This window comes from Balaenoptera ricei, chromosome 15, assembly GCF_028023285.1.
Source record: "Balaenoptera ricei isolate mBalRic1 chromosome 15, mBalRic1.hap2, whole genome shotgun sequence".
In the NCBI taxonomy this organism is placed as follows: Eukaryota; Metazoa; Chordata; class Mammalia; order Artiodactyla; family Balaenopteridae; genus Balaenoptera; species Balaenoptera ricei.
The window spans coordinates 15,985,403-16,003,121 of NC_082653.1; the positions used below are offsets into that span (position 1 = coordinate 15,985,403).

At 55.3% G+C, this 17,719-nt stretch overlaps 2 protein-coding genes across 5 annotated transcripts in view; one reads left to right on the top strand and one right to left on the bottom strand.

The window, feature by feature from the left end:
- ADA (adenosine deaminase) overlaps nucleotides 1–13,561 on the top strand; it is a 33,509-nt gene extending 19,948 nt beyond the window's left edge. Inside the window, exons 3-11 of one of the 2 annotated variants that reach the window (XM_059896291.1) lie at nucleotides 4,879–5,001; nucleotides 7,590–7,733; nucleotides 8,388–8,503; nucleotides 9,651–9,778; nucleotides 10,423–10,494; nucleotides 10,577–10,678; nucleotides 10,940–11,004; nucleotides 12,619–12,748; nucleotides 13,385–13,561. In XM_059896291.1, coding sequence (XP_059752274.1) covers nucleotides 4,879–5,001; nucleotides 7,590–7,733; nucleotides 8,388–8,503; nucleotides 9,651–9,778; nucleotides 10,423–10,494; nucleotides 10,577–10,678; nucleotides 10,940–11,004; nucleotides 12,619–12,748; nucleotides 13,385–13,558 — 1,054 coding nt within the window. In that variant the 3' untranslated portion in view covers nucleotides 13,559–13,561. The remainder of the gene's footprint in view (nucleotides 1–4,878; nucleotides 5,002–7,589; nucleotides 7,734–8,387; nucleotides 8,504–9,650; nucleotides 9,779–10,422; nucleotides 10,495–10,576; nucleotides 10,679–10,939; nucleotides 11,005–12,618; nucleotides 12,749–13,384) is intronic. The other variant, XM_059896292.1, reaches the window with a different exon arrangement.
- Nucleotides 13,562–14,798: 1,237 nt separating this feature from the next.
- The window catches only part of PKIG (cAMP-dependent protein kinase inhibitor gamma), a 109,961-nt gene continuing 107,040 nt past the window's right edge, over nucleotides 14,799–17,719 (bottom strand). For all 3 annotated transcript variants that reach the window (XM_059896294.1, XM_059896295.1, XM_059896296.1), the window contains one exon: nucleotides 14,799–15,532. In XM_059896294.1, coding sequence (XP_059752277.1) covers nucleotides 15,453–15,532 — 80 coding nt within the window. In that variant the 3' untranslated portion in view covers nucleotides 14,799–15,452. The remainder of the gene's footprint in view (nucleotides 15,533–17,719) is intronic.

Sequence of the window (17,719 nt, forward strand, 5' to 3'; positions counted from 1 at the left end):
GGAGAGAACTGGTGATCCTTGGGCGTTTGCCCCGACACTTAAAAGTGTCTCTTCCAATTCCCTGAGAGGGTTCTGGCAAGAACACGCTTCTCCATCTTGTTGCACATTTTTCTGCCCTAGGAAGCTGCTGTTGATTTAATTTTTATTTAACTTATCATGTAAGTTATTAGCCTTTACTGCACGGCAAGCACTGCTTTAAATGTTGCACCTGGATTGACTTACTGGAATCCGGTGACAACTTGTGAGATAGGTATATTATTGACCCTGTCTTATCGACGAGGGAACTCGATAGGGTTCCCTGAGGGTTATCCTGAGCCAGGATAGGGGAAGTAAGTTGTCTCGTAAACACAGGTGTGACCCTGGGTCCGTGCCCCTGACCATTGCCCCTGCCAGCTGGAGGTTTAGGTAAAGTATTGCACAAAAAACACTTAGTTGAGGGCGAGCACACTAAATGCTCCATAAATGTCACTTAACGATAACATTATTAATTGGAACCTATGGCTCTGACTAACTGGGGTTAAGCCCCTTGGATTATCTCTGCCTGTCCTTTGCCCATGTCAAGTGCCAGTTATTGATGCAGGGACCTTAATGAGGCCATTAGGGTGGGTTAACCGGGCACCAAGATGGGATCTAATCGCGGGTGCTCATTAAAGGGTCACATAGCGCTCATTAGCGGAGCAAGAAGGTGAGACTGTCCAGGGCCGGGTAGAGGGAGGAGGAAAAGGAGCAGCCCTTGTGGGGCAACTGGTCGGATTTTCTGTTTCCCACATCCACTTGGCATCTCGGGAACTGTCTAGGCACCTCTGTGGGCCCTAGAGAGGTGGGTGCGGGTTTGATCCAGCTGGAGTTTGATCTTGAGGTCAGCAGGCAGGGGGACCGGGGAGCTGGTCAGACTGGGATATGGACAGAACACGCTGGAGGACTCCCAGCTGTGAGTGAGCTGGGCCTGAGAGGGGGAAGGAGGGGAGCATCTGGCCTGTGACCCCTCCCTCACCCTGGCCAAATCCAGTAGCCTCTTTTCTGCCTCTGTGACTTGGGCCTCAGTTGACTGTGTTCTCACCTGTTTCTTTTTCTTCTTCTTTTTGTTTTTTGGCTGTGCCGCGCAGCTTGTGGGACCCTAGTTCCCCGACCAGGGATCAAACCCCGGCCCTCGGCAGTGAGAGCACAGAGTCCTAACCACTGGACCACCAGGGAATTCCCTCACCTGTTTCTTCTTATTCCATCTTCTCTCCGGGGCTTTAACTTCTTTCTCAATCTCCTTCCTGACCCTGCCAGCTCTTCTCCAAAGCACATTCTGAATCTGGCCACTGTCTCCTCCCTGGTCTGAGCCATTGGACTATTGCAGTGGCCTCCTGACCAGTCTCCAGGTGCCCACCCTGGCCTCCCCCATCTACTGTCCCCACAGTACTGTAGTCAGAACAATCATCTTAAAACATAGAGTGATCAGATCACTTCCTTGCTCAAACCCTCCCGCCTTGCTCAGGGTCAAAGCCAAAGCCTGCACACGTTCCTTGAAGTCCTACAAAGCCTGTGTTAACCTCTCTGACCTCTTCCACTTCTCCTTGCTTAGTGCATGCCAGATGCTTCTCAAACGTGCCAGATCTCGTAAACAGAGAGTTTGGGTAATTTGCTCAAGGTCACACAGCCTTTTTTTTTTTTTTTTTAATTTTAAATTTTATTTATTTATTTTTGGCTGCCTTGGGTCTTCGTTGCTGCGCGCGGGCTTTCTCTAGTTGCGTCGAGCTGGGGCAACTCTTTGTTGCGGTGCACAGGCTTCTCATCGAGGTGGTTTCTCTTGTTGCGGAGCACGGGCTCTAGGCACGTGGGCTCAGTAGTTGTGGCACGTGGGCTCTAGAGCGCAGGCTCAGTAGTTGTGGCGCACGGGCTTAGTTGCTCCACGGCATGTGGGATCTTCCCGGACCAGGGATCAAACCCGTGTCCCCTGCATTGGCAGGCGGATTCTCAGCCATTGCGCCACTAGGGGAGTCCCACACAGCCTTTAAATAAGAGCTGGGATTTAAACCCAGGCCATTGGGCTTCAGAGTCTGCCATCTTTCCCTGGACACACAAATAGTCTCATTTTTTCCTCCCTGTACCTTGAAAACAAAGTACCATCTGTGTTTTACTGACAAGGATATGGCGGTCCTCAAGGGGACAGCTCCTGCCCAGGGTGATCTGGTACCTACAGGAGGAGGATGGACTTTGAACTCCAAAGCCCGTGTTCATCCTTCTTACGGGGCTCTCAGTGTATCACCCACCGTGGAGGGCAGAGAACTGAGTAGCACCCGGGGCATGGCCATGGCTGACTGGGGAAGCAGGGCCATCTAAGAACTGAGCTTGGCCCTGGGTGGAGGGAGCCTTGGCTGTGGTTAGTGGCTGTGGGTAGCAGGGGACCTAGGAACAACTCCTTCCTGCCTCAACCTTGGGTCCCAGACAGGATCTTTACAGCTCAGTCTGAGTAGTTTCCGGAGGCCCAGTCCCATGTGAGGTGCTGGATCGTCTCCTAGGGGACCACTGTGGCAGCTCTGGCTTCTGCCCTGGTTTCCCTCTGTCTGTTCCCCACACCACAGCCAGGAGGAGCTCTTTAAAAAGTACATCTTTTCATGTCACTCCCCTGCTTAGAATCCTTCAGTGGCTTCCCGGTGCTTTCAGGATAAGGTCCCAGCTCCTACGAAGCCCCCATTTGGCAGGTGGCTCATCTACCACTGACCCTGCTCTGAACTGTAGCCTCCCTGCCCTGGAATTCCCTCAGTGCTTCTGCCTGGGGCTCTCAGCAGGGCTCTGACCCTGCCTGCCTGGATCTCTCCTCCTGCTCCCTCAGGGGAAAAGGACAGTCTCACTCTTCTGCTTAAAGGTCACCTCCTCCGAAAGGCCTTCCCAGGCCACTCTATCTGTGGGGTAAAAAGATCTCTCTTGGGTGGCTGTTGAGGAGAGAAGCTGGAGAAGAGACTAGTTGGAGAAATATTTAAGAAGAAATAATTAGGACTTGGGGACCGGCTCTTGATGGGTAAGGGAGATGGAGTCTGGGGGAGCCCCCTGTCTCTGGTTCAGGCAGCTGGATGGATGGAGGAGCCGTATTAGGAAATGTGGAGCCTGGGAGGGGGAGGGGTTTGGGGGGAGAGGAAAGGGGACGATCAGACACACAGGTCTGCCTTGGTCACGGCTATCTATCCAGTGCCCCGCACATCGTGGGCCCTCAGATGCTGATGTGCGGAGGGAGAGGACTGAAAGCTCTGGATCTCTGGATCGGTCCAGGGGGCCTGGGGCAAATGTGGCCATTGTGTCTGGGAATATGGGGGTCGGAGCCTTAGCCTCACCTCCTCTGCCTTCCACCCACCAGCTCCCAGAAAGATATCCAAAATATAGCATCTAACAACTGGTACGGGCTCTGCAGAGGCTACGGTGACTGGGGATGGCCTCATGAGGGTGACCTTGGGGCAGACTGACCAGCAGGGGAAGGCCCAAGGGCGCTGAGCACCTGACCTCGGTGCTAGGACTGCACCCGGGGCTTCATCTTCCCTGGGGACGTCTTGCAGGGATGGGAGTCTGACTGGCAAACTGGGCAACAGGGTGACCCCCTGGTGACACCCACTGGTCACTCATAGGTCCTGGGGTCATGCAGAAGGGGAAGAGGGCATATTTAGGAGGTTTAGGGAACAGGTATTTATGTAGGGAAACATTTTAACATTTTAATAACAGAAGCTATTAAAGGACTTCAGCACTTGGGTCGAATTTCCATTTCTTTGGCAATGTCCTCCCTTCTATCTTCTGTTCTTGCTTTGTGCATAACTGGAGGCCGAACCTCCTGGTTTAATCACCTAATTCTCTTAATCATTTGCTCCTATTTTTTATCTTGTCTTTTGTTCTACCTGCTGGAGGATTTTCTCAACTTTATTTTCCATTCCTTTTATTACATCCTGATGGGCGCTGCCATATTCTTCCAAATCTCCAAGAGCTCTTTCTTACTTTCTGAATGTCCTCTTTTTAAAAAGGGATGCCCTTGTTTCAAGGATGTAACATCGTCTCCTCTCTTTGAGGCTATTCATTTTGGGTTTTTAAGTTTTCTGTTCTCTGCATTTCTGTTTCTGTAGAGTGCCTTTGGTCTTTTGTCCCTCATGGTAGAAGCATTTCTTGAATGTCTGGTGTCCTTGGCCTGTCCCTTTTATCTTAAAAGTGGGAAAACTGAGGCCAGGGGTGACCCGTGAGTTGGGGCAGAGCCAGGAGGAGCAGAGGGGGCTGGAGCTTGAGAAGCGGGGAAGCCAGCCCAGCCTTGCACCCTGCTGGTCCTGGCTGCGGGGAGGTGGAGATGCCACTGGAGAGGAGGAGGCCCTCGACCAGAAGGGCTGTTCTCAGCCAGCCCTTACCGAGTGGTTGCCATGGTCCAGCCGTGTGTGGGAGGCTGTGGTCAGGGTAGATGGCGGGGCTGGCTTCCCTCTCCCAGCACAATGGGCCAGGCCAGCCTCTCTGATGTGCTGGCCAGGTGGAGGGTGGCGGAGGGAAGTCTGGCGCCTGCTCCTGTCCCGGGCATTGTGTGCTGCAGTTCCTGCCCCTGATAACCCCTGACCTGGCACACGACCAGCCGGCTCTACCAAGGGCTTGCCCTGGCACCTTCCCTGTCCCCAGGCACCAGGGGGGGTGTATGTGTTCATGTGCACTTTAAATGGACTTTAACCCCAGTTGTCCCCCTTGAGATTTGCTGGCTGGTCATGGCCTTGGAGACAGAAGATCCTAGAAGGATTTAGGTCCTGGTTCTATATGCCTTGGGCCTCAGTTTTCCCATCTGTCCAATGAGAGGGGTCAGATGTACCTCCGCCCCCCGCAAGGAGTTGGTAAGGTCCTGCCCAGGGTTGTCCATCACCCTCATTGTTTTGTCCCCAGGAAGCGGGGCATCGCTCTCCCTGCCAACACACCAGAGGAGCTGCAGGACATCATCGGCATGGACAAGCCGCTAAGCCTCCCGGGCTTCCTGGCCAAGTTCGACTACTACATGCCCGCCATCGCGTAAGTCTTCCCACGCCCCCCGCCGGGCCCTGGGCAGCGTCGGTCCCTGTGCCCACGTCGAGCTGCCTGCACACCTCAGCCTGTGCGGCGGGAGAAGGCGCTGTACAACCCCGCTCTGCCTCTCACCATTGTGTGCACTCCTGCGAATCTCTCCATGCTTTTGGGCCTCGGTTTTTCCTTCTGGAAAATGGGTATGATGGGCTGAAACTCCTTCAACTTCTATAGAAAAGTGACAGAATGTGGGGGTTAAGAACATAGATCCTAGTATCAGATTCTTTCAAGAAATAACTTCGATGCTGGGCAAATTTGCCCCCTCTGGGCCTCAGTTCCCTTATCTAGACAATGGGGCTTATGACCCTCTCTGCCTCCTAGGGCTGGGGTTTGGAATGGACACAGCACTGTCCTCAGCAAGCCCCCTCTTACTAGGAGGACAATTGCTACCTTTATTGATAGCCAGGCACTGCTGTTTTTATGTTACTTTTCATTCCATTTTTTGATAGCAGAATATCTTAGATATAGAAGGATATAATGTGTGTACAGTTCACAGAACTATTCTCTTTGTAGCTGTCCACAGTCCTGTAAGCTAGACAGACTCCTCATTTGCAGAGGAGGAAATGAAGGCTCAGGAAAGTGAAGGAACTTGCCCAGGACCACACAGTTGACAAGGGGTGAAGCCCAGATTCTCATCCTGATGTCGCCTTGAGCTTCCTGGCACGAGGCAGAGTTTCCCAAGGCAGGCGAGAATGGGGCCTTGGCAGTCAGTGCTGCCAGAGCTCAGGAGGGGGAAGACGTAGAGGGGGCTGGGGGAGTCAGGGAAGGCTGCCTGGAGGAGGAAGTGTGGACTGGGCCTTGGGAGAGAAAGGCTGTGATATTGTCCAGAGGGCTGGACCTGAGGAACGGTCTGGAGGATGGGTTGTTGGAGGACCAGTGAGGAAGATGTGTGAGGCCGGTGGAGGCCTTTGGCTGGGTAAGTGGCAGGACAGGAATGAGGAGTCCTGGGGAAGGAAGATGTATGCCAAGGCTGGTGGCTGCTTTCTGGAAGCTTTGGGGCTCTGCCTGGAAGGCATCGACTGCCCCCATCCTTGGCCTGGGTCAGCAGATGCTCTGGCACACATGCTGCCTCTCCCCCGGACGAGGAACGTCTCCCACACCACTGCCCAGGCGGCTCCTGTCTCTCAAGACAGAAGAGGACCAGCTTCCTGAAGGCTTAAGCCGCTTTTGATTTGCATTTCCTTGGTGATTAGTGATGTCAGGCACCATTTCATGGGCCTGTTGGCCATTTGTATGTCTTTTGAGGAATGTCTATTCAGGTCCTTTGCCTATTTTTTTTAATCAGTTTTTGTTGTTTGTTTTGCTACTGAATTGTAGGAGTTCCTTCCACATTTTGGGTATTAGCCCCTTATCAGATGTGTGGTTTGCAAATATTTTCTCTCATTCGGTAGGTCGCCTGTCACTCTGTTGATGGTTTCCTTTGCTGTGTAGAAGCTCTTTAGTTTGGTGCAGTCCCCCTTGTCTATTTTTGCTTTTTGTTGCCTGTGTGTGTCCTTTTCTCCTATTTCTCCTCCTGCTGGCCTACATCTATCACTCAACAAATATTTCAGTGGCTGCAATGTCCTAGGCTCTTTCCTTGGCTGAGGGATCATAGCCGCGACGAGACAGATGGAGGGGTCCTTGTCTCGTGGAGACTACATTCTAGTTGGGGAGGTGAAAACCAGCTAATAAAGAAACCATGTGATTTGTGATGTCGAGTGGTGATAAGGGCCATGGAGAAAACTGAAGCCCAGGAGAAGAGGTGAAAAAGGGTGAGGAGATGTTTTAAAATAAGGTGGTCAGGGAAGGCTTCCCTGAGGAGGTGAGGCTGGAGCTGGGCTCTGAATGGAGGGAGGAGGGAGCATAGGGTGATCTGGGTGAAAAGCCTGCAGGCTGGGGCACTGCAAACACGAAGGCCCTGACCTGGGAACAAGCTTGATTGTTCGCTGGACAGAAAGAAGACCCCAGAGGAGTCATGGAAGGAGCGGGAGACTGGCAGGGGCCCGGATTACGCAGGCCTTGTGGGGGGTTGGGGGGTGGGGTTGAGACTTACTCTACGAGGTGGGAGGCACTAGGGTTCAGAGTGGAGGAGTGATGTTCTTTGATTTCCTTTTTTTTTTTTTTGGCCACGCTGCACAGCTTGTGGGATTTTAGTGCCCCAACCAGGGACTGAACCCGGGCCCTGAGCAGTGAGAGTGTGAAGTCCTAACCACTGGACTGCCAGGGAATTCCCTCTTTGATTTCCATTTTGAAAAGATTGAGCTAGCTGCTCTACAGGGGCAAGCGTGGAGACCAGGAGGCCAGTTAGAGAGGTGAGGTGGTTAGAACCAGGGCGGAGGGGGCGAGAATTGGCATCCAGTTTGGAAGTAGAGCTGACAGGACGTGCTGTGCCTCTAGGATTTTCTCCAGCAGATGCCCAGAGCTTTGGGCTGGGTAATGAGAGACTGGGGGGCCACACGTGGGTTTGATCTGCTATGGGCAGGGGACAGCTTTGTTATTCCTGGAGCTCCCAAGGGACTTGGGGCAGTTTGTCCCCAGCCCCTCTCTGCCCTTCCCAGGGGCTGCCGGGAGGCCATCAAAAGGACTGCCTACGAGTTTGTGGAGACGAAGGCCAAGGAGGGCGTGGTGTACGTGGAGGTGCGCTACAGCCCGCACCTGCTGGCCAACTCCAAAGTGGAGCCGATCCCCTGGAACCAGGCTGAGTGAGTGACCGTCTGGAGGGCTGTGCCGCTGCTGTGGCAGGGTGGCCGGACCCAAGACCGCGAGGGGCAGACTGGGAGGCCCTGGCCCAAGCAAGACTTTGGTCTTGCTCCCTGACCTGGCCCACAGCTTACCCAGTGACTTCTAGGGGTCCTATCCTAACCCTGTAACCAAAGTGAGTTTGGCCCACTCCTGCCCCTCTGCCTGGACCCCAGGGATGTCTAAGCGGTACCACTCAACCACCTTGCTCCCTTCTAGCCATGACTCTGATACTTGTGGACAAGTGGGAATCACAACAGGTGAGCTTAGCTTAGCAGTGCTCTCCATCATGGGTGGGAGGAGGGCTGTGTCTGACAACCCCCCGAACTGGGACAGTCTTCGCAGGTCTGGAAGTGTCCAGGCAGTTCCAAGAAAGCTGGAAGGGGGTGCGCGAGGGCTTGGGGCTATCTCCCTCGTCCTTTCCTCAGAGGCAGTGGGTTAGTGGGGGTGAGGGATTCTCCTGGAAGACCCCTCTTCCTCCTTTCTCTCTCCTCCTTTCCTTCCCCTCTTTACTCCCCCTCCTCCCCGCCTCCCCTCCCTCCCTCTCTCCCAGTCCCAGGGCTGTCCTTTAGATCTGCCTTTGTCACAGGCCCACCCCTACTTTTCTCTGCACACAGAGGGGACCTCACCCCAGATGAGGTGGTGCGCCTAGTGGGCCAGGGCCTGCAAGACGGAGAGCGAGACTTCGGGGTGAAGGTGCGGTCCATCCTGTGCTGCATGCGCCACCAGCCCAGTGAGTGTGACCTTGGCCCCGTCCCTGGCTGCCCATCTGATGCCACCACAACCTCCTGGCCGGGCACAGGGGCCATACCGGTCCCCGTGGTCTGTCTTGAGCCCATCAGTTGAACCTCGGGGCTTCCTCCTGGGCAAGCTCAGAACTTCCTGCAACAGAATTTTCTCCCCAGGGAGGCTGAGCCTGGGAGCCACGTGACCTGCAAGAGGCTTAAAATCAAGGGAGGCTGAACAATAGAGAAAAGCCTAAGCGTGGTTCCCGTCAGGCCGCGGTCCTCCCTTGAGACCCTGTGGGCCGGGCCCCCTCCTGTCAGGGCTGCGGAACCTGGGACTAGGTCTGAGCGCCAGGGCCTGAGGGGTCTCCCTGTGACTGACACTGGTCACATCTCCAGGACTTGTGCTTCCAAGGCAGAGCCCCGCTGTGTGACTCTCTCCAGGTCACATCACCTCTCTGGATCTCAGACATGCCTTGTCACAGGAGGTGATCGTACTTACCCCATTCTCTGCTCTAAGGAGTAGTGAGACCACAGCGAGGGGCTAGTGTCAACCTGCAGGGCCTCCCTGTGCAGAGTGGCTTGGGGTATTTTCTCTAATCCTCACAGGGGTCTAGGAGACAGGACCACCATCATTTATCCCCGTTTGACAGATGAGGAAACCGAGGTAGAAAGAGGCTCAATCAGGAAGGCACAAACCGGAGCAGAACCCAGGGCCATCTGGTTCCAAAGCCTGTGGTTGGTCATTCTTTTTAAAACACTTTACAATGACCAGCGTTAGCAATGTGTTTAGTAACGCTAGTGGGAATTGTTTTAGGTTTAAATGTTAAACTGTGTGGACCTCCATCTCATCTGCTAGGTTGAGGGTGGGTGTGAGGATCGAGAGAGAGAATTGCCATTTGTCGTTTACTGAGCCCAGGCCCTGACCTCGGTGTCTCACACATGCGGCCTCGGCAAAGCCTCGCTGTGACCTTGTGCCACAGCACATGGCCCCCCTCTGCGAGGAGAGGATGCCGAGGCCCCGAAGGCCGCGGGGTCAGGCCTTGAAGATGGGACACTGGGCCCTCTGTCTTGTGCTGGCCTTGGGTGGGAGGGCTGGGAGGGTCTTTCTCCTCCGTGCTGCTGCCAGAGGCCCGGCGGGCATCTCGCCCACAGGCTGGTCCCCAGAGGTGGTGGAGCTGTGTAAGAAGTACCGGCAGCAGACCGTGGTGGCCATCGACCTGGCCGGAGATGAGACCATCCAAGGCAGCAGCCTCTTCCCTGAACACGTGAAGGCCTATGTGGTGGGTCCTGGGGGACGGAGGCAGAGGAGAGGCTGGCTCTGGGGGAGCAGCGTGGGGAGCTGGTCTCTATACCAGTAGGGGGAAGGCACACCGACGGGGGATCACGAGGCCTCCTGGGCTCCCAGGTGTGTCGGACTGGGTCTAGGGGCTCTAGAAATTGGGAATCTGGTATGAAAGAAAAAACCCCACTTGGTGCTGGAGGGTCCTGTGTTGGAGCCTTTCGCCCTAATGATTCGCTGTGTGACCTTGGGCGAGACTGTCTCTTCTCTGGGCCTGCTTCATCGGCTGGGATGAGTGGGTTGGAGCAGACGTCTCAAAGCCTCATGCTGTGCTTCCCGTGGAAGGGGTGAAGCATGGGGTCGAGAGTAGGAGCTCTGGAATCTCTTCCTAGCGGTCTGACCTTGGTCGTGATACCTAATTCTCCTGAGTTTCAGTCCCTCCCTGCTCCCTGTAAGATAGGTACTAGAGCAGCTGTGAATGTAACGTAAGGTGTCCAAACCATTTCCTACAGTGTCTGACACGTAATAACTGTCTAATAAAGGAGGGCTACCACTTAAATGATTACTCAGCCCCAGAGTGTACTGAAGGCAGGGCCTGCGGGGCCGAGCCCCAGGCCGCCCCTGACCAAGCCCTTGCCCTTAAAGGAGGCCGTGAAGAGCGGCATCCACCGCACGGTCCACGCCGGGGAGGTGGGCTCGGCCCAGGTGGTGAGAGAGGTGAGTGGCCGGGCTGGCGGCGGGGGCCCTTCTCCCCGCTCGCCCCGCGGCCCGCGCTGGGCTCCACCCTGCTTGTCAACAGGCCGTGGACACGCTCAAGACCGAGAGGCTGGGGCACGGCTACCACACCCTGGAGGACCCGGTCCTTTACAACAGGCTGCGGCAGGGAAACATGCACTTCGAGGTGAGGGGCCGGGGAGGGGGAGGTCAGGGAGGCGGTGGAAAGCGCGGGGGGTCCAGCCGCCGCAGGGAGCGTGGGCCGCAGGCCTTGGAGCTGCTGGGTGGGGGGAGAAAACCAGGACTGACAGCTCCTGGGACTCGGCTGCGAGGGGGCCGCTGTGATCAGGGCGAGAACGGCGCCGGAGGAGGTGGCTCCAGCTGGCCTGGGGACGGGGGTCAGCGTGGCCCCGGGGGGTTCGTGCCAGCCACCCGCCTGCTCTTCCAGGTCTGCCCCTGGTCCAGCTACCTCACGGGCGCCTGGAAGCCAGGCACGGAGCATGCAGTCGTTCGGTGAGGCCTGGGCCCCCGGGGTCCGTTCAGTTTTGTACTAGGAAAGCCAAGGGTGGGAAGGGGATGCAGGGACGGGGCACTGGTCCCTGCGGGGTCTCTTGGGTGTGAAAGCTCTTCAAATGCTTGGGAAGCAGGCGCTATTGTCCTCGTCTTAAAGGTGAGGAATCCAAAGCTTGGATGTGGTGTAACTTGATGATGAGGTCACCCAGCTATTGCATAGCACAGCTGGGGGCCCTGTAGCTCATCCAGCTATAGCAGAATGCCCTGCTACCCCAAGGGAAACTTCCACACTCCAGATTCTACCTCCTAGGAATTAGGAAGATGAGTCTCTCTTGCTCACGTGGTCTCTGCTCCTGGCCCCTCTGGGCCCCAGCACATCTTGAAGCTTTCCCCAGGAGAGCCTGTCCCATCCCACCCCACCCCGATCCTGCCCCATAGGCTTAACTAAGAAGCTTTGGCCCTTCTTCAGGTTGCGCTGGGACTGAGCCCTGGGAGAGGCCTCAGGAGGGAAAAGCTGACCCAGAAGTTCACTAAGAACTCGGGTGACCATAGTCAGGCCAGCACTGATGGTCTGTCCGCCAAGCTTACGAGAAGGAGAGGAGCTTGGGCTCGCTCACACTCTGATTACAAGGCGGGCCTGAGCTGCTTTAGGAATGTGGAGTGTGCAGTACCTACAGGACACCCAAGTGGAGGCTCTTGGAAGCATGTGGGCATACAGCCTGTGGGCTGGAGAAAGAGTCACCTAAAGAGATTCGGTGGTTGAAGGAGAAGTGATGGCCTCAGCAGACGGTGGAGCAAGAGGGCCTAGGATTCTGGTAACTGACTGTACTGCTGAACTGAATGAATAAGCATTTTCAGAACTCTAATGGAAAACTGATGAATTCATAAAAAAGTGCTAACAAAAGATCAAGATAAAAAAAATTAATTACATGGGACGGAGTGAACTGATGAGGATGATTATAATTTTTGTGACTTTCTGTTTGAATAACAACAACAAAAAAAAGAGGGCCTAGGAGAGAATCCAGAAGGACAGTGACAGTGAAGGCACAGGCAGAAGGAAAGCCACAAGTGCGGTGTCCAAGAAATCTAGGGAAAAGGTCACCAGTATAAAATTCTGCTCCACAAGTCGGGTGAGGTGAGAGCTAGGAAAAGTCCATTGGATTTAATAAGATGGTGGTCAGGGATTACGCTAAGAACAGTCCCCATGGCGTATTTGAAGAGTCAGATCCCAGGGGGTGCTGAGGACGGTTGGTGAAGGGGGCAGACAACTCTCCCAGAGTGCGGCTGTGAAGGGGAGGGCCAGAGAGGGGGGTAGCTAGAGCAGGCTGTTGCTTTTCTGGCCTCGCCAAGCCGGCCCCTCTCCTGCCTTTGCCTGGCTCTGGCCTGGCTGGACGGCTTTAAGTCTTGAGTTGCTAGTAATGTGGCCTTGGACAAGTCACCCGAGTTCCCTGAATTTGTGTCTTCCTCTGCACAACGAGAACTTCCAGGCCTGTCCAAGGGTGCCGCGCGGTTCAAAGGAGGGTGGACGTCCACGTGCAGTGACTGTTTACACAGCAGTGACAGGAGGTGCTTCTCCCCCTCCCCCCCCACCCCCCACCCCCCTGCATTGTCCAGGTTCAAAAACGACCAGGCTAACTACTCCCTCAACACGGATGACCCACTCATCTTCAAGTCCACCCTGGACACTGATTACCAGATGACCAAACAGGACATGGGCTTCACTGAAGAGGAGTTTAAGAGACTGGTGAGTGGCTGTGTGCCTTGACTCTGGGCCCTGGGAGTGTGTGAGGCCTGCAGGTCCTGTCCAGGGCCCGGAAGCCCCGGAGAATGAGGGGAGAGTCTGCTGCAACAGGCCAGGCCAAGGCAGACCTGGAGTTCGATGCCTTCCACAGAGAAGACATCTTCGGCTGAGATCCTGACCTAGGACTGGGTTTTTTATCCTCTGCTTCCATCAAGTGCCTTGAAAGACTCTGAAAGCTGTCAACCATCTCCCCAGAAAGGTGTGCTCAGCTATACATTTTGCACACACTTTTCAGGCCACTCACAGACCCCAGGATGAGCCCGTGATTTCAGTGGTTCTGATGTCCCAAGTCTGTCCCTGCAGGACTGTCTCTCTGGCGCCACACATCCCACCCTGTCTCTCAAAGGTTTCTCCAACCTCCTTCCCACATCTGTGTATCACGTCCTGCCACTTTAAGAACGCAGAAGCTCATAGTCTCTGCTCTGGCACTTGCTGCCGCGTGACCTTGGGCAAGTCCTCCCCACTCTGAGCTGAACGAATTGCCCATGTTTGATGAAGAGGACGGACTGTCACTAGATTGCTAAGGACTCCCTTCTATGCTCTCTGGCTTCACGCTGTCTGCCGTGCTGGCCCTTCCAGAACATCAATGCGGCGAAGTCCAGTTTCCTCCCAGAAGATGAGAAGAGGGAGCTTCTTGATCTGCTCTATAAAGCCTATGGGATGCCACCTTTGGCCTCTGCAGGTATGTTTCTGACTGAGCTGCTGGGCTGGTGCCCTGCCCTGGCTCCCACCTGGCTTTCCGGGGACTTCTAGCAAGATGCCCTCCCTTCCTCTCCTGGGCAGCACCAGGGATGCGTGATGACTCCCTGGCTGGTGGTCCTCCCTCACTGGACAGGCTCACTTTCTGCATAATGCTGTCTTGAGGCTGGTCTGAGGAGGAGACTTTCTCAAGCCCACTCCCAAGGTCTTGGCAACTTGGGGCATCTCCAGGGCTGCCCAAAGCCAAGGGCAGGGAGTTAAGCCCAGGGTGCAGCTAGGTTCTGCTTCCTTCCTTCCTGTGTGGCCTTGACAGAGCCTTTCCTTGTTCCAAGCCTCAGTCTCCCCATCTGTAGAAAGGGGTTCCTCTCTGGCTCTGGTGTTCTGTGATTTTTTTTTTTTTTTTTATGTCCTGGGTACTACAAGTTGCCTTATCTTTCTGCTTCCTTTACTTGGCAAGCAGGGCAGCGTCCCTGAAGACATCGTGGCCACCTCTCAGAGTCCTCACCCTGTGGATGGAGTCTTCACAACTCTGGGGTTAATCGACAGGCTTCCCTTTACTCCTTCCAGGGAGACTATGATTTCCAGAGTCAGCTACTGACACTCGTGAAGCCCACGTGCCTGTTTCTGTACACACATACACCTCCGCCTGGCCGTGTCTCTCCTCTGATTGTGTGCCCAGGCCAGGATCAGGGCCTGTGGCTGGTTGAATCTGAATCCCTCCTCCTATGGCGACTCGTGCTGAAAATCTGGTGCTTAATAAAGAAACCAACGGCTGGGGTTGTGCAGCATGTGGTGTATGGCGCTGCGGTCGGAGCGGGCCAACTTGGGTTTGTGGAGAACGGAAGGAGCCCCTGGGGCCCCCAGAAGCAGGCAGCTTGCCCAGCAGCAGGGTCCCGAGAGCCCGGTGGGGTCTGTGAATGGGAAGGGGGGGCAAAGCGGGGCCCAAAGCCTGCTCTCCGTCCAGAAGAAACCAGGCTTCTCTTGGAAGGCTTATCTGCTTAAATGCTCCCTGAACTCTTAACCCCCTCCTACTCTAGGTCCTAAGGGGGGAAACCTTCCTTTTGGGTTCCCAAAGCTGTGAACTGGGCTGAGAGAGGGTGAGATGGAAGATGATTCTTCAGATACTGGCCTGAGGAGTGGTGCCGGCCTCTGCGGTACCCCAGCATCTTCTCAGGTACTTCATTCCGTGGAAGCCTGGGGCAGCGATGGGTCCCAGCTAATCATGGCCTTGGGGAAACAAGGCCCAGCCCCTGCTTTTGCTGTTGTTTAAAGGAGAAATAATCATCTAAACCTATCACACAAATCATCAGCATTTATTTCCTGGGTCCTAGGTGTCACTTATCTTGGTAGAAAGGGCAAAGAGTTAATCAGAGAGTTTTGAGCACAAGATCCCTTCCCTAAAAATAGATCTGTGAAGCTCCATGAGGGAACCTCAGAGCTGCATAGATGGTCAAAAAGTTTAACTTACAATGGCTTCCAAAATAAAAGGTAAATTGTCAGCTCCCTCCCTCTCTGCTGAGAAAAGGTTTAAAGTTTCTAAAAAGTTTAAAAGTGCTTCTTAAAAAAGGGGTAAGAAGGTCCTGACACAGAAGGCTGGCTGGGTTGGAGAAGAGGGGGCAGAGCTAGAATGCGGTCCCTGCCCAGGCTGTTCACCCAGGTGGCAGGACCCAGCCCCCAAGTCCCAGCACCTGCTGAATAAATAACATCCTGTGGTTACAGTGTCTTGAAAGTGTACCCCGGGCGAGTGAGGAGGTGGTGGGAGCGTGGAGCCTGGGGGTGTGGGCAGAGGGCCTTCCCAGGGTAGGGGCCACGGGAGCCTCTGGGGCTGCCTTTCAGTCTGGCCTGGCTTGCCTGGAACACATTGCTCAGCGGAAAGGCTGCCGGGCCAGTGCCAGGGCTTTCCGTCCACGGCGCGTCTCTCTTCCAGCCTCCTCGGGCAAGGTCATGTTCAAGATGAGGTGGTCCCATCGCTGCTCTTGGGCTGATTGCTGCCTTCCTTGTCTGGGGTGCCCACCTCCGCCTGTCCTTCTGCAGAGGAGAGAGAAAGGAGCATATACACAAACGTAATGCATAGAAGGAGGTCTAGAGGGGCCCAGCCACAGCAGTAACAGTGGATAAGCCCTGGGGAGCAGGACAGGAGCTGGATTGGGTGAGGGGTAGCTAAAGGGAACTTTAGCCTAGTCTGTAACATTTTAATTTCTACAAAGAAAATGCGCATGCGCTGTTACTAGTATGATTAAAGTGAAGAAAAGGCCAGGATCACGGATGGATACTTGTAGCTGGTGAGGGTCAGGATATTTGTGTGGGGTGTCTAGAGTCCCAGCATGTGCTCGGCAAACGGTAGTTCTTGTAAGACAGAGAAGGGCATCAGAAGATGCCAGCCCAGGGGAGCACCAGGGGTGGCCTGCAGCAGGGGCTGGGGTGGAGCCCGTGGCTGTTTCACTGTGCTGTGTCCCCACCACACCACCCCCATCTCCCTCTCTGGCCTCTGTCTTTGCATCCTTAGGCTAAGCCCTTCGCGTGACTAGGGAGAAACTACCCTGCACCCAGATCCTGAGGCTGCAGACTGACAAGTACTTTCGTGCAGTCACACAGCAGCCTGGAGGTGTGATGAGGGTCACGATACGACTCGGATGAGAAAAACAAGGCTCAGAGAGGTGAACCGAGTTGCCTGAGAGCCAAACAGTGGAGGGAGCCGTGTCCCTTCCACTAACTAGGAGGCTGCCACCTAAAGGAGCGCTCTCCAGGGTTTGTAAAGACCCATCACTGATACCGCCTCATTCTGCCCTGGCAGCTGGCTTCAGAGGTGGGGTTAGTGGTAGTGAGCGGTGCAGGGAGAACTTGGACACCTGCGCCTCAGGTCACCTCCTATCATGGGGCAGGGCCTGTGCACGAGGTACCTGGTGTCCTGGCAGCTGTCCTGGCAGCAAAGGCCGGGTCCCAGAGGGTCCTTCTGGCCCACTGGAAGGCTGACAAATTAGACTGCGCTTCAGGCAGATTTCCCAGTTTGTGATGCCCTATTTGGTCCGAAGCCTCCCACCCTGGCGAGCAAGAATATTTTCGTTAAATTCCGCAGTAACTACCGCTCTGCCATTTCCTCGCTGTGGGACCTCAGGCAATTTATTTAATCTCTGCAAGCCTCTGCTTCCTGATCTATGAAGTGAGGGTGACATCCCTGCCCCTCTGTGGTCACCTGGCACATGGGACAGCTCAGCTAGGGGCAAGGCTTCCTCTGTGCAGGCCCCAGCTCTCTCCTGGCCCACAGAGAGGTCCCCAAGCATTTTCCTCTCCAACCAGCACCCCTGGGACTCCTGCAGGGCAGTTTCACAGCGTGATTCGGAAAGTTTCCCGGTCACATGCTGCCAAGCAGTGCGTTCATATTCCTTCATGCCCTGCTGGTTGTTTATGTTTCATTATTCGGCCAAGTAAGGAAATGTTTGTGCTCCCCACGTAAGAAAACATCAGAGAAGACAAAGGTTCGCACACAAAGGGCTTGGGGAGCGTTAACACACATGAGTTGGGGAGGCCTGGTGGCCAGGCCTCAGGACGGGCAAAGGCTGTGGCTCTTCCTCCCCTGCCCGGGCTCTGCATCAGTTTCCCGGGAGCTTTAGGCAAATAGATGTTCCAGGGCCCGCAGGATCAGAACCTGTATTCTCTGTACTCCCACTCCCTTGGTGAGTCCGCTGGACTGAGCATGGCTCGCAGACGTGCCAGCGGAAGCTGCTCATTGCAGGGCCTGCTGGAAGGCGCCTCGGCCACTCTGGCCTGCACTGCACCAGGCGCACTTCACTGCCTTGCGCTGAGCGCCACTCCTTCCTCAGGTCCCCCTTTCAACTGTCCGTCACCCTGGCAGACAGCTGCCAGGACACCGGGTACCGCAGGGATCTCGAATCGGACGGGGGTGGGAGCTGGCATTAGAGGGCCTGGGCAGGTGGATAAGCAGCTACACTGAGTTGAAGGAGATAGAAAACCGTTCACCAGAGCAGACGCAGATGCCCTGGCAGCAGGCCTGGTGTGGCAGCTGGGCGTGCTGGTCAGTGAACAGCCATTGACCAGGCACCTCTGCCGGGTGCCAAACGCCACCAGGCACCGAGGGCCCAGGATGCGGATCCCAGAGGAGAGGCCCTGTGCTCAGGGGGCTGTGGAGACGGCCAAGAGAAGAGGCGCCTCCCCTGCCAGACAGGGGGAGGCGGTCAGAGACGGCTTCTCAGCAGA